General features: G+C 55.5%; 3 protein-coding genes across 5 annotated transcripts; 2 read left to right on the top strand and 1 right to left on the bottom strand.

The window, feature by feature from the left end:
• The first annotated feature begins 430 nt into the window (after positions 1 to 430).
• On the top strand, positions 431 to 3263 carry LTB4R2 (leukotriene B4 receptor 2). The gene is made up of 2 exons (XM_027553198.1): positions 431 to 1503; positions 1860 to 3263. Exon 2 carries the CDS (start codon positions 1880 to 1882, stop codon positions 2954 to 2956), a length of 1077 nt encoding a protein of 358 aa, XP_027408999.1. The 5' UTR covers positions 431 to 1503; positions 1860 to 1879; the 3' UTR covers positions 2957 to 3263.
• Positions 3264 to 3328: 65 nt separating this feature from the next.
• LTB4R (leukotriene B4 receptor) lies at positions 3329 to 8033 on the top strand. The gene is made up of 2 exons (XM_027553197.1): positions 3329 to 6117; positions 6734 to 8033. The coding sequence occupies exon 2, from the start codon at positions 6749 to 6751 to the stop codon at positions 7796 to 7798; it is 1050 nt and encodes a 349-aa protein (XP_027408998.1). The 5' UTR covers positions 3329 to 6117; positions 6734 to 6748; the 3' UTR covers positions 7799 to 8033.
• A 570-nt stretch (positions 8034 to 8603) lies between these two features.
• On the bottom strand, positions 8604 to 24178 carry ADCY4 (adenylate cyclase 4). 3 transcript variants are annotated; one of them, XR_003513017.1, is made up of 27 exons: positions 24033 to 24178; positions 23527 to 23733; positions 22111 to 22308; positions 21845 to 22006; positions 21154 to 21303; positions 20564 to 20712; positions 20378 to 20489; positions 19527 to 19654; positions 19229 to 19387; positions 18843 to 18975; positions 18467 to 18640; positions 15958 to 16001; positions 15738 to 15824; positions 15475 to 15544; positions 15060 to 15157; positions 14315 to 14399; positions 14070 to 14207; positions 13082 to 13192; positions 12701 to 12885; positions 12437 to 12521; positions 11826 to 11984; positions 10753 to 10899; positions 10354 to 10461; positions 10120 to 10234; positions 9693 to 9817; positions 9406 to 9609; positions 8604 to 8740 (listed from the first exon to the last, which is right to left on the bottom strand). XR_003513017.1 is itself a non-coding variant. In XM_027553189.1 (27 exons), the coding sequence occupies exons 2-26, from the start codon at positions 23683 to 23685 to the stop codon at positions 9457 to 9459; spliced, it is 3234 nt and encodes a 1077-aa protein (XP_027408990.1). In that variant the 5' UTR covers positions 23686 to 23733; positions 24033 to 24178; the 3' UTR covers positions 8604 to 8740; positions 9432 to 9456. The 3 variants fall into 3 exon arrangements, 2 of the variants coding, with proteins under 2 accessions (XP_027408990.1, XP_027408989.1); XM_027553189.1 differs by having other exon boundaries at positions 9432 to 9609; XM_027553188.1 differs by lacking the exon at positions 8604 to 8740 and having other exon boundaries at positions 9280 to 9609.
• Between the last annotated feature and the right edge of the window lie 30 nt (positions 24179 to 24208).

The raw sequence follows: 24208 nt of genomic DNA, 5'->3' as shown, positions 1-24208 counted from the left end.
GGCAACCCACTCCAGTATTCTTATGGTCCCTATGGACAGAGGAGCCTGGTGGACTATAGTCCATGGGGTCGCAAAGAGTCAGACATGACTGAGCGACAGCACACACAGTCATGGCTGGGGGCAGAGAAAATGCCTCCTTTAATGGACTTGAGGTATCCCGTGTCCCATCTCTCACTTCAGCTGTGGTTGTGCTAACAGTTGTATGGAAGCTCAGACTCTCACTGTCAGTGAACACATCACACACACACTGTCCAGGAGCCTTGTCTGAAGCTGTACAGGACAGGCTGCAAGTGTGCGTCAGGGCATTAAAGCCTCTAGGACAACCCTCAAACAATGGGGAAGGTGAGCTGGACATAAACATCTGCCTTCTGTCTTTCCGGAAGGTATTCTGTGTGCTCAGAGGTTCCTGGAGCCCACTGAAGGAACTTAATAACGCCCTCTTATTGGCTCCCCTCTTCCCCTTCCCTTGCTCTCACTCTGGCTTCCCGAGCTGACTGCCTAAAGACAGGATTACCTATATCCACACCCTCGACTCAAGCTCTGCTGGGAGGAAAACCAAACTGAGACAATACTGGTGTCCTGGCTCCCAGGGAGCCCCTTTCTGGCTGTTGACAGGCAGAAGCCTTTTTCCTTCTTCCCTCAATTTTATCAATCTGCCAAATGTCCTTCCTAAGTTTTGCCTGACGTCGCCACCCAGAGACGGCTTCCTTCCAGTGTGTCTCTCACCGCAGCCTCTCCTTTTTCCTCACCTCGTATCCCGGTGCAGCCCAGCAGTGTGGCCTCTTCATGGGTGTGTGTCACAACTCTTCACGCAGCCTATAAGCCCGTCACACCTCTGTGCATCTCCCACTCCCCCCGGGAACTTAGCCCCATGCTTTACACTGAAAGCTGTCACTGATAGTCCTCTGAGAGCCGTGAGGCTGGAGTGACTGGGGCAGGGCCCAAGGCAGGAGGTGAGAGGGGGTAGGTAGGAAGCTGAGGAAATGTGGGGCTTAGCAGTGTCAGGAGTCGGAAAACAGGCAAAGATACAGCAGCTATGGGAATGAGGAGTTGGGTTGCCTTCTCTGCTGAGAGCTGGCAAGGGATGCCTGACAGTGTAAGAGCTGCAGGGTGGGAGGGCTGAGAACTGGGGGTGTGTGTGTGTTGCAGGGGGGAAATGAGCGCAGAGGCAGGACCCAGGGGCAGGATCCAGCAGTGTCCCTACTCACCCACACACCCAGGGAACCTTATCTGCACCCCCTCAGCCTATCCTGTTTCCTGGAGCCCACATGTGGGAGGCGGGCTCTCACATGCCTGGACGAGTTAGTGATGGGAAGCAGCAGGGTGAGGGAGGGCTCCTGGAAAGGCCCAAGAGGAGCCCCACCTTGTCCCTCCCTGTTTCTGCCTCACCCTCTGCCAACCTGACAGGCACAGGACAGACTTAGGCAACTTGCCCACTGCCGCTTTGCCTTTGGGCTTCCCCAGGCCCCTGGAGAGCCCCCAACCCTGCACCCGCCCAGCTGGGTAAGTAGATCTGCCCACTAGACCTTACTCCCCTCCACTCACTTTTGCCCTGCGGTATATACATATAGGGAATGGGGCCGGACCAAGGAGAGGCCAGGTGAGAAGAGTGGAGGTGGAGGCAGGGACAGCCTGGGAGTCAGGACTGGGGAGGTGGCCTGACAGAGAGCAGGGGACATGGGTTACAAGAAGTAGTGTTTGAGCTGGGGCTGGGTTTCTGGTGGGGGGTAGAGACAGAGGCCCCCAGACAGAACAGAGGCAGGCTGCAGGGGAGTGAGGGACGCTCAGTCCCTTCTCACTAGCATCAGGCGGAACGTGGGCTTCTGCCCCACCTGAATGCGCCCCACGGCTCTTTCCAGCCTCCCGGAAGGACAGAAGAATGTCAGTCTGCTACCGTCCTCCGGGGAACGAGACGCTGCTGAGCTGGAAGACCTCGCGGGCCACGGGTACAGCCTTCCTGCTGCTGGCGGCGCTGCTGGGGCTGCCGGGCAATGGCTTTGTGGTGTGGAGCCTGGCCGGCTGGCGGTCCGCGAGAGGGCGCCCCCTGGCGGCCACGCTCGTGCTGCACCTGGCGCTGGCCGACGGCGCCGTGCTGCTGCTCACGCCGCTCTTCGTGGCCTTCCTGACCCGGCAGGCCTGGCCCCTGGGCCAGGCGGGCTGCAAGGCCGTGTACTACGTGTGCGCGCTCAGCATGTACGCCAGCGTGCTGCTCACCGGCCTGCTCAGCCTGCAGCGCTGCCTCGCCGTCACGCGCCCCTTCCTGGCGCCCCGACTACGCAGCCCGGCCCTGGCCCGCCGCCTGCTGCTGGCCGTCTGGCTGGCCGCCCTGGTGCTCGCCACCCCGGCGGCTGTCTACCGTCACCTCGGGGCGGACCATGTGTGCCAGCTGTGCCACCCGTCGGCCGCCCACGCCGCTGCCCACCTGAGCCTGGAGACCCTGACCGCCTTCGTGCTGCCCTTCGGGCTGGTGCTCGGTTGCTACGGCGTGACGCTGGCGCGGCTGCGGGGCGTCCGCTGGGGCGCCGGGCGGCGCGTGACGCGGGTGGGCCGGCTGGTGGGCGCCATCGTGCTGGCCTTCGGCCTGCTCTGGGCCCCCTACCACGCTGTCAACGTGCTGCAGGCGCTCGCCGCGCTGGCTCCGCCCGAAGGGGCCTTCGCCAGGCTGGGCGGCGCGGGCCAGGCGGCGCGAGCCGGAACTACGGCTCTGGCCTTCTTCAGCTCCAGCGTCAACCCGGTGCTCTACCTCTTCACCGCCGGGGATCTCCTGCCCCGGGCGGGTCCCCGCTTCCTCATGCGGCTCTTTGAGGGCTCCGGAGAGGCCCGAGGGGGCGGCCGCTCTAGGGAGGGGACCTTGGAGCTCCGAACTACCCCTCGGCTCAAAGTGGTGGGGCGGGCCGGCGGCAATGGAGACCCTGGGGGCGGGGCGCAGAAGGATAGTCAGGGTTGGGACCCTTGACGTCAAACCCTATCACCAGGCTCTTCCCTGTTCCCTTCCAGCGCCCCCTTGGAACTCAGGGAACCACTCTGGATGGTTTGGGGATCCTTCTCCCGCTAGCGTTGAGATCTCTCTGGGCAGAATTATTATACATCTGGGGCAGGCCCAGGTTCCTCCCAGGACTGGGAGTGGTGATGGCCTGTATTAAAGAGTATCACGTACCTGCAGGCTGGCTTGTGCCCGGTGCCAGAGCTGATAACTTGTTGCCAATAGCTATTGTGAAAGATACTGTGAAATTGTGTGAAATACATTACAGGGTGGCTTAAGAGTGCTCCCTCCAGTGGTTCATCCTACTTGAGTGAAACTACCCCATGTTCACCTAGCTCACTGCTGGGTCAGGCCAAGTCTGGGCAATGCAAGCCCTCAATCTTACCCTGTCCTCCCCAGCCCAGATGGCCTGGTTCCCCCAAGCCAACCCATAGAATCGCTCTGGAAATGAAAGGAGAAGGAGGAAGGAGAGGTGTGAGTGCTTGGCAGAGGGATGGTGATAAGATCTACTCTCCGGGTCTGTTAGAGCTAAGTGGATGGGAAACTGGCTCTGGGAGGGGAAAGTCAGTCTGTAGGGTTTGGAAGGAAAGTTTTCTTGTCTGTCTTGTGGTTGGAACAGCGGGGGAGGGACCTTGAAGTCGGAGACTTAACCTTCTCTGAATGTAACTCTCCCTGAAAAGGTCACCTGACTCAAAAAAGGAGCTCAGGGGCAGACACTCATTCACCCAGGAGGCTTCTGGGGGTTGGAGTTGAGGGGTATGAGGAACGGTGTGGATATCTGGAAGACGAAAGAATTTTTCAGGGAGATGCCACTTCTCCTTTCTCTCTTTTTCCTCTCTGCCAAGTCTTGGCTTCCCAATACTTCTCGGTTCCCATCTTTTGGAATCTCTCTAGGTCTCAAAATTGTTCTGGATCCTGACACTTTTGAGTTTGGGAATGTAGGATGGAGTCCTTTTTAGGGGATGTCCATGTGCACACACGTGTGGTCACTAGGGTAACCAGCTCATCCCCATTTGCCTAGGACTTTCTCAGTTTTAGCACTGCAAGTCTCTTGTCCCAGACCCCTGAGTCTCTAACAAACTTAGATGCTTGATTACCTGAGTGGTCACACCGACCATCACCCTAGGTTCTGCTTTTGTGACTGTTCACACCACCCAGGCAGAAGTCAAGTTAGAGGAAATCCAGTCCTCAGGGTCAGGCCAGGGCCACCAAAACTGGGGTTGGACAGAGCTCTGGACTTGGGCGGGCAGAAAGTATGGTTAGAGCGTCTAGTCTGGGGCAGAGGGAGAAAGATGGGAGAGAGAGATGGAGGTGGGGAGCAACGTGGAAGAGGAGGCAAAGACAACCTAGTTCCTGTCAGAAGGGGCCTCTGGGTGACCCCAGAGCTCTGAGCCAGAAGCTTCTACCCTCAAACACTGACTTCATGGCTTTCTTCCTGTCCTCCCACACCAGAGCAGAGGCTTCCTAACTTCTGTTACACATTCCCCATCCCACAGGCCGGCTGTGGTCAGAAAGCTCTTCCTCAACTCTGCCTCCAGTTTCTGCTGCGGTTTCAGCCCATTTGTTTTCATCATATCCTCTAGCTGATAGCTGCTGGGTCAACTCTGCTCTGGCTCGTCTCTTTTTTTATTTCTTAAAAGAATTTAATTTACTTATTTTTTGCTGTGCTGGGTCTTCGTAGCTGTGCCCAGGCTTTCTCAAGTCGTGGTGAGTGGGGGCTACTCGCTAGTTATGGTGTGTGAGTTTCTCTCGTTGTGGCTCAAAGGCTCTAGAGCTCGGATTCAGGAATTGTGGCACACGGGCTTAGTTGCCCCTTGGCATGTGGAATCTTCCTGGAGCAGAGATTGAATCCATGTCCCCTGCATTGGCAGGCAGATTCTTAACCACAGGGAAGTCCTGCTCTGGCTTTTCTCAAAGCAGGAAAGCTGGGGCCACGACAAAGGTTAAGGGACCTCAATGACCACCATTCCACTCGTACCCATTAGCACCACTACGCGTATTTCCCAAGAAGGGGTGGAGTTGGAAGGGAAGCAGGAAGGCTAGTTATTGGATTGAAAATTAGACTTCTTGGTTCTTAGCTTCTGCAGGTGAGTCAAGAAGAGGAGACTGCCCTCCTTCCAGGGAGGGGGAAGAGTGATCCTTTTGGGGGCTGTTTCGCTTTCCACATTCCTGGTTTCCCCCCTCTCTCATGTCTGCTTCTTGTGCTCATCTCTGCTTTCCCTCTGTGTCTAAGGTGGGACAGAAGTCAGCTGTGGGAAAGTAGGAAAGATGTGGTGCTGACTTACTTGCCCAGCGCCCACATCTTAAGTCCAAATTCATGTGGCAGCTTAGCCACATTGGCAAGTGCAAGACAAGTGGTTCAGGAAGGGGAAGAAATTGTCATTCTCTGTGATACTAGAGAGACCATTTGGCTTCTACGAAAGAAAAAGGAGATGGACCTAGAATGGAAGTAGTTCTTTTAAATGAGGGGAGGGATGGAGGGTACTGGAAGGGAGTCCTCTCCACCAAATCCCAGTCATGGCTTGAAACCAAGGCAAAGACAGACTGCTGTCCTCTTTAAGTCATGACGTCACCTGACCCAAGCCCAGAACTGAGCCCCAGCCCCAGCCCACATTTCCTATTAATCTGAAAATCTACATCGTTCACAGAAGATATAAAGATACTCAACATTCTGACCTCTCAGTCTGAGTCCATTTCCCCTCTCTGGCTTCCTTCCCCCCTTCTCCTGCATGACACAATTCATCATTCTGTTCAATTCTTCAATCTAGACCTGCATCTGAGGCCACACTGCAGCCTACCCGCCCCCTCACTCTTTCCTCTCTCACTACCCCTTCGGGGATCTTCTCTTCTGGCCCCACCCCTGAGGAGTCCTCCTCCCCACTGGACTCTGGAACACAAAGACTATTCCACCCCACCTAGGGAAGGGAGCGGGTAGGAGTTTCGGCCCCACCCTTAGGAAGATGCATCTTCCCTCCCCTGCTCTGTGGTACTTCCTCTCTAGCTGACTTAACTGATAGCACCCAGACCCCAGGCCAGGCCCCTGGCACCGGCTCGGATCTGGGGATAGGCTACGCCATTCTGCCCTCACCCTGGGATTGGCACCAGCTTCCAACCAGTGCCCGGCAAAGCCTTAAGTAAGTACCCTGGGAGTAGGGGAGGTGGGGGGAGGGAGCACAGCTGTAAGGTCCAAAGGACTTCCAAAGAAAGCTGACCAGTGGTAAAGGAACTTGAGAGGACTTGGTCTTGTCTCCTGTCCATGAAATCTTCCCCATCCCTGTTGTTCTTGGTGGAGCCTGGGCACCTCTGGGGTGAGTGGGTAGGTGATTGGAAGAGGGCAGTGGCACTTGAGTGGGCTGAGGGTCTGGCAGGGGTCGGGTGGTGGTAGGGGAAAGGAGCTAGCCTTTTGAGAGGTACAGCATTGTTAAGAAAAGCCTCCACTTTGGTTCTGGATTTTAGGGTCTCCTAAGGTATGGAGGCTGACAGGTCTGGAAATACTGCCTCTGCTGTTGCTGTACATTTTGCAGTTGGGTCTATGGGCAGGAAGGGGGTATGTGGCACAGTTAGGAAATTAATCTTTCTACTCAGCCAGATCCTCTTAAGACAGGTCAGTGGGTGATGATAAGGGTAGTATACCCTGGTGAGCAGCATCTGATGGTGCTGACCTTGAAGACAGATGAGAGTACCCAGACTAGGTGTATCGGGAGTGTCAGGAAACCCTTCCTTCATGTGCGTGTCACCCTCACTCTTCAGGTCCTTGCTATAGCCATGAACACTACATCTCCTGCAGCACCCTCCTCATCAGGAGTCAGTTTCATCTCTCTGCTGGTCATCATCGTACTGTCAGTGGCGCTGGCTGTAGGGCTTCCTGGCAACAGCTTTGTAGTGTGGAGCATCCTGGCAAAGCTGCGGAAGCGCTCTGTCACTGCCCTGATGGTGCTGCACTTGGCCCTGGCCGACTTGGCCGTGTTGCTCACTGCCCCCTTTTTCCTCTACTCTGTGGCACAAGGGACCTGGACTTTTGGATTGTCCAGCTGCCGCCTGTTCCACTATATCTGTGGAGTCAGCATGTATGCCAGCGTCCTACTTATCATGACCATGAGTCTGGACCGCTCGCTGGCGGTGGCCCTCCCCTTTGTGTCCCAGAAGCTGCGCACCAAGGCAGTCGCCTGGCGGGTGCTGGCCGGCATCTGGGTGATGTCTGTTCTGCTGGCCACTCCCGTCCTCTTGTACCGCACGGTGCACTTGGGATTGAACAATAGGAGCCTGACCTGCTTCCTGAAGTACCCCAGCGAAAGACATCGGGCCTTCCATCTGTTCTTCGAGGTGATCACCGGCTTTCTGCTGCCCTTCCTGGTCGTGGTGGCCAGCTACTGCGACATCGGGCGCAGGTTGCGGGCCCGGCGCTTCCGCCGCAGCCGCCGCACCGGCCGCCTGGTGGCGCTCATCATCCTGGCCTTCGCCGCCTTCTGGCTGCCCTACCACGTGGTGAACCTGGCCGAGGGGTTCCGCGCGGCAGCGGGCAAGGCCCTGGGTTCCGGACCGGTGGGTCGGCGGCTGCTCCTGGCCCGCCACGTGCTCATCACGCTGGCCTTCCTGAGCAGCAGCGTGAACCCCCTGCTGTACGCGTGTGCCGGGGGCGGCCTGTTGCGCTCAGCCGGCGTGGGCTTCATCGCCAAGCTGTTAGAGGGCACCGGCTCCGAGACGTCCAGCAGCCGTCGCAAGGGCACCCTGGCCCAGACAGTGAGGGGCACCCCCGCCTCTCCTGAGCCTGACCCCGCCGAGAGCCTCACTGCCTCCACCAACCCTCTCGAGTGAAGCGAACTCAACTAGGCCTGCTGGGTGGCTGCAGTGCAAGGACCATAGCTTTCCTCCTGGGGGAATGCCCTCCCCGCTGGCCTGACCCAATTTTTGACCAGCCCCCTCCTTCCCCGAGGAAGAGAACGCTGGTGGGAAAGTGGAGCGGAAGGCGGGGAGGGGCACAACTCAGGGCTGAATGGGAACCGGGTCCCCACAGGCAGCTTTACAATTAAAACTGAAGTCTGAAACTGGGTCCCCCCGGGTGTGTGTGATGCGTTCATGACGGGAGACTGGGGTGCTCCTGGTTGCTCCTTCTCAGTAGCAGAGTGGCACGTCCTTTAGTCCCCTGTCCTTTTCAGTTCTGGGACACAGACGGAGAAATCAGACCTTCCCACCCCCATTCTGAGGAAGGCGATCTGCAGATCATACTTGGAACAACACAGGTCTGCAGACCCCTGAAGGAGCTGGCCAAGGAGGACCACCCAGGCGTGCCCATCACTCCAGACTCCCTGACTCAGCACAGGAAGAACATTTAGACCTGCTATGAGGTGTCTGCCCAGAGGGCTGGGGTGGGGATCTTTGTTAGCGGGACTCCAACCTCCTGCCAGTACTCTTTGTCCTGTCAATGGGAGATGTCTTGGGGGATTGCCTCTTTTCCCTCTCTCTCTGGAGGCAGTCTCACCAGCGAGCCAAGTCGTCAGATCTTATTCCTTAGAACTCTGCACATCAGCATCTTGCCAGCCCCTAAAATGCTGTGGTACAGGCTGGAGCTGAAGGCCCTCTGTGATGTGGTCACCCTTAGGAAATGAAGATTTGCAAAAGCGAAAAGGTTGGGTCATTCTTTACTTGGGAAGACTGTTGTCTTGGAGAGCCTTGGACTGGCTGTGTTCTGACAGCATTTTAAGAAGATGGTAGCGGCAGTTTACTTTTTGAATCTCTTGCATAAAAAGAGAAAGACACCTAGGAGAAAAGTCAAAAATCCTTGTGTAACTTCTGCACATCAAGATACCTCTCATGGACCCCAAAATGTGAGCAGGAATGAGCCATGGATGCTTTAGGACCTATGTAATATCAGCATCTGGGCAGGAGGCAAAAGGAAGCAATGGAGAATCTGAGAGACCTGAGAACTGGAGACCCCCAACTGTATACATGTCCTTGCTAGAAAGCATGGTGGGTCAGCTTGAGAACAGCAGCTGAAATGAGGAGGGACCTAATAGATTATATCCCAGGCCTCCTACCTATGCTACATAGTGAGCACATAACAGGTGCTTATTTAGTGTTTGTTGTGTAAATAAAAATCAAATGACATTTTCCTGGAGATTCTTTCCAGTATTTGTGGGTGGGAAGCAGGAGAGGACAAGTCTTTGTTTTGAGTCATGTGGATAAAATTCTACTTCCAAGGGTACCCAATACTGGAATCAGGTTGGCAGGCAGGCAGGGAAGCAGAGGCAGTCCTTTTGCTGAGCTTGTGAGAAAAAAATCACTCCTTTTTAACACACTCATGCTCACACTTGCACACATATATTCAGTGTGGCCTGGGAAGAAGCAGTCCTACTGAGAGGCGAGGAGAAGATGCTCCTCAGCTAAACTAGCAGCTCCTGACATCAGTTCTAACCCAGACATACCAGAGTCTCTTTACTGAGGAGCTTACAGATGGAGAGGACGGGGATGGGTTCTCAGCCTAGGGTGGCTGAGGGAGGTCCAGTTCGTGTCAAATCTGTGTTCAAGAAGTAGGTGCAGAGCTGCCCTTTGCCTTTGACCTTGATGATGCCCCGGCTGTAGCAGGTGTAGCCTAAGGACTGGAGGGCCCAGGCTGTCTCTTCTGTTACCTGCAATTGGAAAGGGGTGAGGGAATGTGGGGGTATCCTTAACCCTGTCCCCCTGCCCCCACGCCTCTGAGTGGCTCCCTCACCTGAATCTTGCCCAGGACACCTGTGCTCTCCATGCGGCTGGCCACATTCACCGTGTTGCCCCAGATGTCATATTGTGGTTTCTGGGCCCCAATCACTCCAGCCACTACAGGTCCGTGGTTTAACCCTGACAAGAGGTGTGGTAAAGAGGGGCCCTGAGGGGGAATTTTGAAGAAGGAGAGTGGGGAAGAAAGCTCAGGGAACTAGACTGAAGGGGCTGGGGGCCTTGGAGGAAAGGACAGGCCAGAGGAGTGCTGCTTAGGGAAGGAAGTGTATGGGCCTTCTAGCTTCATGCTCCATCCCAAGGGGTGAGTCTGCAGGGGTTTCCCGGGATGAGCTGGGGAGCAGCTAACAAAGGACTTGGGGGAGGGAGAGCTTGGGAAGCTGAGAATGAAGTCCCAAACTGCCCCAGGAAGGGAGGGTCCTCACCTACACGCAAGCGAAAGTTGTTGAATGAGTGCTTGTTGATGACATCCAGCTTAGACCCAAGGGCCACAGCAAACTCTACCATGGTGCCAAGGTGGCCGCAGCTTTGCTCAGCATCCTGGCAAAGGGCCAGCCCACCAGGACGGGTCAATGAAGGCACAGGGATAAGGCCCACTTATGGGCCCACCAAGGAGAGCCCAGAAGAGGGTCAGCAGGTAAGGAAGGGATACGTGGTACCTGCTGTGCATCCTGTCCAGAGGTGGCGTTCAAGCCGGTAGCTGCCATGTAGGTGCTGCAGATAGTTTTGATCTTCTCCACCCCACTGAACTTGGGCTTGGAGAGCAGCTGTACAGAAAGGAGGCTGTGTCCCCAGTCTCTCTGGCTCTCTCCCAGAAGCCCAGCCCCAGGCTTTTGGAAGCTAAAGGACCAGTTGTGGGGTCAGGGATGGTGGCACGGCGAGAGTCGCAGTGAGCAGAGTTGTTGGGGAGGGCAGAGCTGGGGGATCAGAGGAGGAGCCGGAGGGCTGGGGAGGGGAGGATGGTCCTCCCGGCCAGGAGAGTGAAGTGGAAGGAGGGCCTGGTGGGAAATTCTAGAATCCAGGACATAGGGTCTGGGGGTGACCCTTGGAGCTGTCACCTCATCAAAATCAGCGATTATCTCATTGAGCAGCCGCAGACACTCTAGCCCCTCATGGTTGATGCTGGATTCAGAGTAGAACTCCTTGAAGTCTGGGACCGAGGCGAAGAGGACACACACACACTCATAGGACTGGTGGTAGAGGTCCTGGGGGGGCCAGGGGGCTGCCATGAGGGGCTATGCCCTGTTCTTCCCCCTTCTGGGTCTGTATGGCTCCTCCTCCCTGTGTCCACACTCCTCCCCCTCAGTTTAAGAAAGATCAGGAAGGAAGCAGAGGGGTAGGGTCAGGTTGCTCCAGGGATGTGACGCAGGAGTTAAAGATTGGGTCTCACTGTGATTCCAGGAAAGAGAGAAGTTCGGAGTCAAGATCACCTCACGGCAACGTGAAGGGAGTCTCTTTTGGAACTAGGATCATATCCATGGGAATTATCTTTATATCTTATTGCTGAAAAGTGTTAAGTCAGCTTACAAAGATAGCTACACTTTGGAAGATAAAATGAAGCACTAATAGCCTCCAGAACTCTGAGAAATAAATTTTGCTATTCAAACTAAAAAAAAAAAAAAAAGCAATAGTAGGGAAAAGAAGAGTCTAGAGCAGCATCACCCAGCGGAAGTTTCTGTGGTGATGGAAATGTTCTGTTGGCTGCGCTGCTCTATATGGTGGCCACTGGCCAAAGCAGCTGTGGAACACTTGAAACGGGGCCAGCGTGACCAAGGAACTGAATCTTCTATTTTAAAGAATGGCCACACTGGGGCTAATGGCTACCAAAGTGGACAGTGAAGGGGTAGAGGGATGGGAGGACTATGTCCTTCACACAGTTCCCACTGACACTCCATGAGGCTTTTGAAGGGTAGGGAGCAGCCATCAGAGAGAACACTCCTTCCCAGTAAGACCTTGGGAGGCAGAGACTGTGCTCACCAAAGACAGAGCCTAAGAACTTGTGAAAACGGAGGCCCCTGACAGGCATGGGGGCTTGGGTGGCTGCCCAACCCGTCAGGCAGGAGTCCAGACAAGATGGGCCAAGCCAAGGCTCTCGTCCTCTGGGGCTCAGGAGCTGGGGATGGGGAGTCACCTCATTGCGCCGATTCTGACCAATGAACTGGGGGGCCACGTGCGCAGGGAGCACGTTCTCCAAGAGCAGCCGAGTCAGGTTCTCCATTGTCTCTGTCTCCTCCTGCTCTTGCCTCAGCTTCTTCTTCCACAGAAAGTCCAGGCGGCAGTAATATTCGTTCTGTGGAGGGTCACAGCGGGCCATGGGGAGGCACGGTACAGGAGGGCCCGGCTTCTGAGCATTCACCCCTCACACATGATGCTTAAAACCACACCATACCCCCAGTTTAGAGAAAAGCTTAAGGTGCAACTCTGCCCAGGGAGACTGCCTCAAATCTAGATTCAAATGAGGGAGGGCAGTAGGGGTGGAGGATTTTTTCTTAAACATGATTTTCCTAGATTGGGGTGGGAGAGAGGGGTGGAGGGGAGGATTTAAGGGCACACCCCTTAGGGAGCAAAGAAGAAGAAAGGGAGCAGGAAATTTCACTTTAAGCTGCCAATGGACAGACCATTTGGGTTCGCCCCTGGAAATGTGAAATTAAGGGAAAGGGTGAGAGGGACTAAGTCACATATATGGGGACCCTGCCTCACCCTTCCTAGGGAGGCCCTGGAGTGGTGAGCTGGGAGACTTACCTGCCGAGCCAGGACTAGGAGGGTGAAGAAGAAGATGAAGAAGGAGACTGCTCCCATCAGTTTGGGCTCCTTCAGCACCCCTGGCCTGAGGAGGCCACAGATAAGCGTTGTCCCATGGCTTCCCTATCACTTCCTGCACCGGCTCCCATGTAACCCTCTGCCTCCCTCTCTCTTTGCCCTGTGGGTGGTTCAGGCAGAGAGATGCGGACAGTTCTGCTCTGTCCCATCCCAGCCTGGGCCCCTCTGTGCAGCGGCCATGCGCACCTGGAGTCCAAGGTGCCCAGGTAGAGGCGGGCGATGAGGCAGTCGGACAACCAGGCGTGGGAGTGCAGGAAGATGGAGCAGGAGGCCGTCAGCCACAGCAGGAGCAGCAGCAGCTTCAGCTCAAAGCTCATGTGCAGGAAGAGGGAGCAGGAGAGGAAGCCCAACACGCAGCAGTGCATGGAGTACTGTGGGGCCAGGCAGGGCGGTCAGGAGGTGGGGCCTGTCCCACGGGCAGGGGCGAGGGACACCCCAGGGCTCCTGTCCCATCAAGGAGGGGCAGAGGTGACAGCCACACAAACACACACCGAGTGGGACTTGTGTCTGTCCCTGTCCGCAGGATGGAGTGGGGGAGGGACGTTCAGGGCTGTGGGGGACACTCACTGGGATGCTGATGAGAGGCAGGGACCCAGGGAGCTCCCAGGAGAGGTTGGAAGCCATGGAGGACATATTGGGAGCCTGAAAAGGGCAGGCTGATGTTGCTGGTAAGAAGACCTGCGGGAGACAAGGAGCTGAGGCAGCAGGCAGCTGCTTGGGCATGATGGTGACTTCATCTGGGTTTCAGCTGACCCAAGGGTGAGTCGGGGCCAGACTCTGCCAAAGTGGCAGATCTTGCTATCCTCCCTGGTTGGTGAGGGAGTCTCGGTGCTGGGGTCCTTGCTGGGAGTGAGCAGGGATTGGGGGAGTGGGTGTCATGAGCACCGTCATGGATCAAAAGATCCACGATCCAAGATCACTGTGTGATCTTTTGCCAACCACATAATCTCTCTGGGCCTCAGCTTCTGGTTTTGTAACTTGGTTGGGGGATGATTCCTAAAGTGTTTTTCAGGGATAGAATTCTAGGAATGATTCTAAGTTCTAAAAAACCTGCCAAACTCAGCTTTCAAAATCATAATTGTGTAAGGTAGGGCTTCCCTGGTGGCTCAGACGGTAAAGAGACTGCCTGCAATTTGGGAGACCCAGGTTCAATCCCTGGGTTGGGAAGATCCTCTAGAGAAAGGAATGGCAACCCACTTCAGTATTCTTGCCAGGAGAATCCCATGGATAGAGGAGCCTAGCAGGCTATAGTCCATGGGGTCACAGAGAGTTGGACACAACTGAGTGACTAATACTATTTTCATTTTCAAGGTAAGTAAGGAAAGCTGCCTACATAGAAAAAAAGATAGGAAGGATGTCCACCAAAGTGTTATTAATGATAATTATGCCCAGGTGGTAGGCTGTGCATGACTGTAATTTTCATTTATACTTGTCCAACATTTCCAGTATCCCCTGGCCTTAGTCCAGCTGTTCTCCCAAATCCAAGGGTCCTCTTTCAGCATCTGGAAGGTCCAGCATGGCCTGATGGGGGTGCATAGGGCCCCTTCTCTCTCACCAGACTGGTAATGGCCATGACGAAGACGAGCAGGATGGTAGCGGTGCCCAGAGCCACTCGCAGTCCTGGCCGTGTGGCCACCAGGACAGACAGGGTGGGTAGCCAGTGCAGCATCTTGGGGCCTTTCAAGACACACTTCTGTGGAAGGAGCATGCGAATCTTAGCCATGCAGCTGGAGCACCCACTACAGGCCAGGTCATGGTCGGGGGCCCCAGCTCACCACTCTGCCCCTAAGCCCACCTCACCATCAGGTGCTCTGAGAAGCAGACGAAGAGGAGGAGGAAGAAGAGGAGGAAGGTGATGCCATAGGTGATGGTCAGAGCTGGAGGCCTACAGAGAGACAAGAATGAGGCCTTGAAGAGCCAGAACAGGCTTTCTGTGTGCAGTCTGGGTGGGGGACACAGGGAAAAGTGGTCCTGGGGATCTGAACTGGCTGCTGCTGAAGCCTGGGCAGATGAAAGACATTACATACTGATGACCTGGGAAAGCTGCAGGGTCTTGGACAGTACTGGGATAACCCAGGGACAATTTCTGAAGGGACGGGGGCTCATGAGAGTGGCCGAGGCTGCATCAGACTGGTCTCTGGGCTTTTGGGCCAAAGTTCTTTCACCTGGCTGAGTTCTGAATGAGTCCTCACCCTTCCTAGCAGCGAACTAGGAGTGGGGACCTACTCTCTAAGCTCATATGCTGTGAGATTTGGATTTCTTAATGGAAACAAAAGAAATCCAAATCTCGTGGGACTGTTGTTAGAACAGGGAGATAGACACGTGAAAATGCTTGGGGGTATGCAGAAAGTGCACAGGACGTAAGACAATGAGATGAGGGCTAGGATTACTGGTTCCCCACGACAAGTATTTCCATTTCCTCTGTGGTTCAGTGCCCTGAGCCGAGGGGAAGTGAGTAAGGGAAGAAAGTGTGGGTTAGGGGTCTGGAAGAGCCAGGGGATCTCTTTTGGAGAATCAGGGCTTCCTTTGTCTAGGGGTCGCTCACCTGTTTGTCACCAGCATCTGGATAATGAAGTTGGAGAGAAAAACCAGGAAGGTGCAGGCTGCATAGTATTTGAAGGCGGGGAGTGCAGAGAGCCGATACTGCAAGGGATGGGGAGGGGTCAGCACCAGTGCTGCCCATCACCTTGAAGGTGTCAATCCTGAGCAAGGAGTGGGCCCCAGACTCACTGTCCCACCCTCCAGTTCTGACCCAGGAAGCCCCTACCGGTTCTCCAAGGAGCTGTCCTCCTTCCTCTCATCACCAACCAGAAATCCAAAGGACTAGTACGAGCCCTTCACCCCTTCAAGGTCACAAACTGCCCAGAACTGGGAAAGGGAGGTGGGACCACAGGGCCTGCCCCTCCCCAAGGCAGAGAAACTGAGGTTGGGAAGTCCTCTGGTGCCATCTCCCAGCCTACCTCTTTCTCCATCTCCTTCTCTCTGAAGTACAGTGTCAGTGGATTGAAGTCCTTTGACTGTTTCCATTGTCTGATGGGAGGTGGGGGGCAGTAAGCCCGGAAGAGGAAGGGGCGGGGGGTGGGGGGTGGGGCGTGGTCAGGTGAGTGGAAAGGCTAGAGCTGGGAAGGTTTTCCCTTCATTTCTGGGCAGAGGAAGCACTGTCCCTCCTCTACCACCCGAGCCCTGGCCTCCAGCCCTCCCAGCCCTCTTCAGATCTCCATACTTCTGAGAATTGAGCTGTTCGATGACCTGGAAGAACTTGGCATCCCCAGTGTCTAATTCCTCATCAGGTCCCCTCATGGTACGGCTCCTGCACAGTGAGAGCCCAGCCTGTCACCAGGAAGACCCTCAAAAGCATTTGGGCAAAGCAGGAGCAGCCCCTGAGGGAGGATGGAAGTTGGTCGCAGGGACAATCCCACTCAAATTTGCTCAGACCACCTCACCGGTCCAGGCTCCACTGGGGGCTGAAGGAAGACAGGGCCTTCTCCTGCACGGAGAACACAGGGATGGAGGAAGATGAAAGACAGTGAGCATCCTTCACCATGGTGGAGCCTCTCTGCAGCGAGGCATTTCAAATTTGCACGGGCCTTGACTTGAGCATCTGACTCAACTCTCTCTCTCTCCCTTTCTATCTTTATCTTTATCTCTCTATATACACATCACCATTTCTCTCTCCATTTCCATCTCTACCAAATCCCACCTGCCCACAAACCACATTTATTTCTTCAAGCTTCTTTCTGGCCTTTCAGACTCTGAGAATCTCTATGCCCTCTGATTTCCTCATAGTTTCTATCACTTAAGAGGCAACCCTGGATCTTCTGTAGGCTTGATGGCTGTGATTTCTTGTGTCTCATCTTCCCTAAGGGCTGCAACAGATTCCAAAGGCAGTGACTTGCCCATAACCCCATGCCAAAAAAATCCCTGTTGGTTGAAACTGGAATGGCAATGCAGAACACTTTGAATCTCCTCTGCCCTTTCATGATGATCAGGCTGAGCTGGGAGGTGGTAGGGGAGAGAACCAAAAATGGAAAACAATGGGGAAGAGGAAGAGAAACCTGGTTGAGGTCATTCTCTTCTGCACCAAAAGGAATATGCAATGTGTGCAGAGATGTGAGATTCAGCCTGCAACTGAGGATGAGTACCAAGGAAGGAGGTGAAGTGCCACAGCCACGACCTGTGGCAAGATGTAGGGTGATCATTTTTCCCCACTCCCCTGGCTCACGTGAAGAAAACAGGTCACAGCAGGGCCACCCTGTGGGCTTGGCCCACAAACCAAAACCCTGTGTACGTGAGAGGAGCAGAGAGGGAGAGACAGAGTGATTGAGAGATGTTTTAGGCATGGAACCATCTATACATCTACACCTGAGTCTAACTTTTATCAAACTACCTCCTGCCCACGCCTATGCCTATAAATTATTTAAAGGCGGGGAACTATCTCATTCATTTCTGTCTTTTCAAGAACTACCCTAGTGCATGCTACATAGTAGGTAATGAAAGATTGTAGAAGGAATAGATATGGATGGATGGTAGCCACCACACAAACACTGCCCAGTCACCCCACAGTTCCACACTGTTTAATAGTAATCCAAGTGTGATTCTCAGGATCCCTAACATTTAAATGAGACCCTGGAACGTCAGGAACTGAGAAAGGAGTTTCTGGGCTGGTGTGGTCCCGCATTGAAAGATACCTTAGAATAAGGGGTTGCCACTCTGCCCTAACACTTATCAGCCTGCATGACAGTGAAGGATTTAGGGAGATCTGGCAGGGTTCTGAGGAGGCATCCCCACCATGATGGATGAGGACTGCACTCAACACCGTCTTACAGCCCCTGGGCAAGCCCCCTTCTCTCCTACCCCCAGCAGGCGGCCTCATCCTGCAATAGTCACTGGGTCTTGGGTCCTTCCTTCCTCTCCATCCTGCCAGCATAGCATTCTGACCTCTCCCCTTCCCCACGCTGAGGCACTCAGCCACTGAGCCATTGCTGCCAAGGTCCTCCACCCCTCCCCGCACCCCACTGCTCACTGATCTCTGGTCTGCTTTCCTGTTGGATGGGAGAGGAGGGGGGATGGGACACAGAAAGGGTACTCTGGAGTCACCCCATAAATCCAAGCAGGTCTACCTTGCTGAGAAGATTCTGGGAAGATCTGTGGACAAGTGGCTAGGAATGCTGAACAGTTTTCGGGAAGATGGGGTACAATGGAGAAGAAGAGGCTGAGGAATCGAATCCCAGGGCAAGCCTTTAGGGACATGGCCTGGGTCCCTGCATGAGGGGGTTCAGGCCACTCGTCATCAAGTACCAAGAGCCTGTGGGGGAGATGCAGGCTTTCCCGGCAGATGATGAATCACTCATTACGTTGAAGTGTTTTGCATAGATCAGTAACATCCTGCCCTAGCTTTCTCCAGACAAGGGGTAGGCCAGTCTCCCTGTCCTCTCCCCAATGCTGCCCACTCATTGTTACTTCCTTCTTCAAGCCCATGAGAGATTTTCACTTTCACTTCATCTTATCTGTGTACAAGTGCTGGAGAGTGGGGGCAACGAGTGATTGGCCCCCACTGTCCTGGTCCCAGTAGGGACTGAAGAAGAGAGCGTGCGGTCTGAGCTAAACAGACCCATTTCCTGGCGAGAAGGGGTGTGTAGCATGGGCCTCAGAGTTAGGAGGGAGTATGGTTCCAGGGGAAGGGCTTCCTGAATGGAGGCCGGGGAGCAATGGGCACGGAGTCTATGGGGTCTTGAGTCTTCTCTGAACTCAGCTCAGAGGGAAGTCATCTTTGTCCTTTCTCTGGAAAGAAGGGCAAGGAAGGTCCTGAACCAGTGACTGGGGTGACCAGACAGTTCAGGACCTTGGGATGTCATCAAGTGACTCACTGGTGGAGGGGGCAGGAAGGGCTGGAAGTGGGCCACGGGGGTGGGTTGATGTTAAGTGCTGGGCTCATGAAGGAGGTGCACGTACCGGGAGAGGGGTAGATGTGGACACAGGGCTCTCTACGTGGCTCAGGTGGGCGAAAGGCTTGGCTGCACCCCAGGACTCCAGGTAGCGGGTCATCAGCAGTGATGGACGCATCTTGGAGCCCTCAAGAGAGGACAGCAACCCTCCTGCAGTACCCTTCTCGTCCTCCTCTGCAGCCTGGGCCATATGAGGGCTGAGAGTCAAGATCACGTTGACTTGACTTCCCCATTCTCCCCACACTCCTTTAAGGCTTGTGTCCCCTCCCTCGTGATACACACATCAGGACCCAGGAGCTCAATCTCTGGCATGGACGAGATCAGGCTCATTGGCTGTGGATGTCGGGGTGGGCCAGGTCATGGGGTCCAGGCTGGGTTCTTACCCAGGGGTCGATGACCAGGTAGGTCGGCTCCCCTAGCTCCCGAAGGTATGGGTCCCGGTGTTCCATGGCTGCATCCTCCACAGCATAAGCCCCGGCCAGCAGGGCCAGCGTAGCCCCTGTGATATGTACTCGTCTGGAAGAAGAGGGCAAGGGGAGTCAGGAGGGAGGGATTCCAAATTTCTCATTTCTTTCGAGGATCATTCCTGGAGGTCTGACTTCCAGCAAGATCCTGTGCTACAGGAGGTGTCTCCCAGCTCCCCTTCCTGTCCCCAGGATCTCCCTGAGCCCCACTTGAGAACATGCTCATTTTAAAGAACTATAAAAACCAGGCATGTGGGAGGCCTGATGGGTCTTTCGCTATAGCCTCCTGGAGCCCCAGCTCTCACCCTGGCACTCCACTCGCCTCCATGTGGTTGGCCAGAGTGACGTCATGGGACCAGACATCATACTGCCATTTCTGTAGCCCGATGACCCCGCAGAGCACGCTGCCTGAGTGCACGCCCACACGCATGTTGATATCCACGCCTGTGGCTGCCCGAAGTTTCCTGAGCGAGATGTGTAGAGAACAGTCTGAATGCTGACTTCAGCCCTACCCATGGTGTACTGTACCCCTCCCTCTTTCCAGGAGGACTTCCACCATCCTGCCTGCTCCTCTGCACATCCATCCTGCCCCCCCCAGCTGACCTGATGGCCCGGCACATGTCCAGCCCCATGCGCACACAGTTGATGGCGTGGTCAGGCAGTGAGAGCGGCAGGCCGGAGACACAGTAGTAACAGTCTCCTAGGATCTTGATCCGCATGCATTCGTGCTCCTAGGGGAAGGGTGTGCAGGGGGTGGCGGCAGCTGGTTAGCAGCCAGAAGAGGCAGGAAGGAGCTGGGACAAGTGGGAGCAAATGTGGTAGCCCTGAAGAACTTCTGAGGTTGAGAGTGTCGAGATCAGATCTAGGGCCTCCCTCAGCTTGATATGGGGCTGGCTGAGGTTTTGTATGTGGCTGTCTTTCTCAGAAGGGCATCTGAAGAGTTGGGATGTTTGTGAATCTCTCCAGCTTTGGCACATGTAGGGTGTATCCAGATTTGAGCATATGAAAGTCATCTCAGGATTGAGGGTTTTTTTTGGGAGGACACCCAAGATTAAATTCCTTGGGGGCATCCCTGGGGACTGACAAGGTAGCTAAGCTGAGGATGCAGAGGGCAGAGATTTCCCTTGGAAGGGCCTCCTAACATTAGTGCATCAGAAAAATCCATCTAGATTTGGTTGTGGTGTCCAGAGACACCTGTGCTGGGACTCAGAGCCTGTTCGGGGGTGTTGTGTTTGGGACATCTGTGAGGATGTTGAAAGATCCCTCCAAGTCTGAGGTGTGCCGTGAGTAGTTCCATACCTGGGGATGTTTGAGAGGGTTTCCTACTGCAGTGGAGTATCTGGGAGCCCACGTGAGCTTGGAAGTGGGACAGGGATCTTATAAGGCAGGACTTTCCCTGGCAGGGTCTCTCCAGGGTGGGGAGTTTGAAGGTGGGGAAGGAAGCCCCCTCTGACCTTGGCGATTTGGTCGAACTTGCCAAAGAGCTCGTTGAGCATAAGCACCAACTCCTTAGGGGAGCACTCACTGGCCAGTCTCGTGAAGCCCACGATGTCAGCATACAGCACGCTGGGCAGGGGAGACAGCATCAGTGGGGCTGGGGTCTCAGCCCACACCCCCTCCCCTCTGGCCATCCTTCATACCTGACTCCCTGGTGCCTCTTGACATAGAGGCTGTGAAAGTTGTTGGTGCTCTCTGGCCGTGACCCCTGTCCAGCCTGCAGCCGTGCCATGATCTCCTCCTTCATCTCTCGGGCCAGGTAGGCAGGAAGGATGGACAAGAGAAGGTGTTCCTGAGGGAGGCAACTATGAGCACCAACCCTCACCCCACTCCCTAAAGCCAGGAACCCCACCCCCTCAAACTCCTAGGAGCCCACAGACTCCCCCAGCCCCAGAGGTGTTCACCAGAGCCATGGCCCAGGTCCTTCCCACCGCCCACAGCCCGGCTCCAGCTCTGCCCTGCACTGATCGATGTTAGGGATTAAACTTCCAGCACCAACACAGGAATTAGAGCCCTTCGTTTAATATCATAAAGCTCTAAAGTGCTTTCACAAGATTCAGGTTTTTTGAACCTCACAGCAGCCTTCCAAGGCAGACAATAGCTGTATTTTATAAAGGAAGAAACAGGTCAAGTGACCCGCCTAAAGTCATTCAGTCTCCGGAGCTCGGTTGTGTGACCCAAACAACTCCCCTCTCCGAGCCCCAGTCCCGCTCGGCCTCCTGGCCCGGAGAACCTGATGCTTCTTCTCGGTGTCCAGTCTCCGCCGCGAGTGCAGGGAACTAAGCGCCTCCCGGAACGTGGCGCGCAGCGCGCGCTCCATCAGCGCCTTGTGATAGGCTCCGGCCGCGTTCCCGCACAGGAACAGCACCGCGTTTGCAGCCAGCTGCGGGGAGCGTCAGTCTCAGGCAACGCGGCACCCCGGGGTGGGGGCGGGGGGCTAACCGAGATGGCAGGGAGGACTCTACAGTTAAGAGTATTTCGAGGCAACGGGTGCCGCATTGTGGAGTCTGTAGGGGGCTCTTCTCCCTCACCCCGCCACCCCATCCAGACCCTTGGTTGCTGCACCAACATAGCCTCTTAGGCCTAGAACCCTTCTGCCAGAATACCTCTCCACCATCCCCGCCCACGCGGCAGCAGGAAACTACTCAAGCTCTAATTTTTACATTCTCTGTGAAGGTTCTGTTATCCACATCTGTCCCCATCACCCTGGTCCCCTGGCGAACTCCCTTCCCTGGGGGCCAGAGCCCTCTTCTGGCGTTTGCAGGCATCGCGCTGGCACTGTGGACCAGCTCCGCCAAGTCTGTTTCAACCCTGAGCCCTGCCATGGAGTCAGCTCAACAAAACAGCTGGTGAACGCCCAGAGGAAGCAAGCAGCGCCCAGCAGAGCCAGCCCCGGATGCAGCCTGTGCTTCCTGTGTGCTCACCTGTGGCAGCAGCGCCGGCCGAGAGTCGGGCTGAGGCCCAAGATACAGCCCAAGGACCAGCAAGTGTGAGAGTGAGGAGGTGACACCCGCGGTGATGGCGTCCCGCATGTCCAAGGGCAACATGGCATACACAGTGAAGATGACAAAAAGGAAAAAGGACACCTAGGGGAGAGAGGCACGGGAAGTTGCAAGCTTATGCTGCTCCTCCAGGCCTGGGTGCATGTTTGAGGCCTAGGAACCCCCATTGCCCTGCTCCACCTGCTCACCTGGTCCCAGGCGCTCACCACGCCCCCAGTGAACAGGAAGCTGTGGCCTAGTGCAAGCAGTGCTGCCCACACGAGGCCTGACAGGGGACGCGTCCAGCGCTGCAGTCGCTGCTCCCGGGAAGCCAGGACCAGCAGCAGTGAGAAGCCACCCAGAGCGCACAGCACAGTGGTCAGGAAGGCTGGGTCTGCGGCCAGCTCCTGGTGGGGAGGGGGAACATGAGGCAAGATTGGAATGTGGGGTTTGGGGAGCTTATCCAAGAAGAGGAGGAGCAGACAGCAGTGAGCAAAGCGCCTCCACTTGTCTTTCACATTAGATTGAAATACACGAAAATGCGAATAATCTGTTTTTAATCAACAGAGCCAGCAGTCTCTTGTGATTCAACTCACTATCTCACTTGCATACTGCAGGGCGACGGAACCTGGACCATGTACCCAGAAGACCTTGCTCCAACCTCATATTGGCTGCTTGTGAATCTATGTCCTTTCCGAGCCTCAGGTTTTTCATCTGTCAGATAGGAACTGTAGCACCCCTCCCACCCCCACCCCACCCCTGGAATCCCAAAGGAAGTGAAAAATTCTAGCTCACAGAGGGACTTAGCATGAGTGTATCCAATCAGGCCAACTGGCTTGGGAAATTCCCTGCCAGGGGCCTGAGACTTGGAGTTTCAACCTGTCCCCACCTCCCAGTGCTTTGGCAGGGGGACACCGAGAAACTCCCTTGCCTGCTTAGGAGCTGGATCTCCCCATTCCTCAAGGCGCAGAAACACCACCCCGTTCCCAGGCTCCACCGTTTGTCCCCACCTCTTCCTGGACTTGGAGGAGGACCATTGGTCTCATCCAGTGGGTTTCCCACCTTGCCTCCGAAATGTGGAAAGAAAACATGTAGCAGGATATTTCCAGAAATGGAACTGAAGAGCCCTTTTCCCCCACAAAAGAAACTGGAAATAGGTTATCTGGGGACTAAATGAGAGCAGGATGGAAAGTGCTTTCTGGGAGTCTGTGGGTACAACTGTGGCACAGCCCCCGAAGAGGGAAAGAAAACCAGGAAACAGATTCCCATGGGGCCCAGTGTAATTTCCCCCCTGGAAAATCGGAAAACCCGGCGTTGGATTAATCCTAGGACCAGCGGATCACAGGCACGGGTAAGATTGGTCAGACCCACAGAAAAATTAGAAGCATCGAGGGGCCAGCTGTCTTCTTGCATAGACCCAGAACTGTGCCCTGAGAGGCAGTGACTTGTGCAGGGTCACTGCAGCTCTTAGCAAGGTCCAGCACTTGCTTCCCGGGTCCCAGCAAAGAAAACACATCGAAAAGAAGACCCACTAATCCCAACCCTGAAAATGCCCTGGAGGCAGTGCCTGTCCCGAAGTCCTCAAGGACACCTGCACCAGAGCCCTCCTCCGCTCCCCTGCTCACCCTGCCACTTGCCCAGGCCACAGGGAGCAGCGCCAGGAGCCCCAAGAGCACGATCAGCAGCAGCAGCAGCAGCAGTGGGTACTGCTGGCTCAAGCTGTAGTAGGTCTCGTAGAAGAGGTCTTCGCTGGGGGGCTGCCGTGGACTGAAGAGGCGGGCCATGGTCTCGCCAGGCCCTGCGCCACACTGCCTGGGGGTGGACCCCTGGGGCTGAGGAGGGCCAGGGTGAGTTACTGTCTGAGGCCCAGACCAGCCCCAACTGTGCCCTTCTCACCAGGACCACGCCACTTGCTCCCAGACCTCCCAAGCTCACGGCAATCCCATCTCCTTCCAGGTACTCTCTGGGCCTCCCAGCCTTCTTCCAGCTGGCAGTGAGGGGACTCCCCACTCGTTTGATGTCGACCCTCAAACCCAGACTGCAGAGGTGCTCAGGCAAAAGCCAGGGGCACAGGATTTAGGGTTAAAGCAAAGGAGCCCCAGCCCCCCCCCTCCTTTTCCCCCCAACTCACGGCCTCGATGCTGCTGCAGCTGAACCAAGTAACTCTGGGGCACCGTTATGGAGTCAGCGTGCTGCTAGGTTAGTAGCTCTGAGCCCAGGGCAGCAGGCGCTTCCCTCCAGGCACCTCAGCCCCCTCCTACTTCCCCGATGGGATGGCCCGGCCCTTCCTGTGCCCTAGCCATGCTC

The sequence above is a fragment of the Bos indicus x Bos taurus genome, chromosome 10 (genome assembly GCF_003369695.1).
Source record: "Bos indicus x Bos taurus breed Angus x Brahman F1 hybrid chromosome 10, Bos_hybrid_MaternalHap_v2.0, whole genome shotgun sequence".
NCBI lineage: Eukaryota > Metazoa > Chordata > Mammalia > Artiodactyla > Bovidae > Bos > Bos indicus x Bos taurus.
This window is presented reverse-complemented; position numbering and strand designations above follow the sequence as displayed.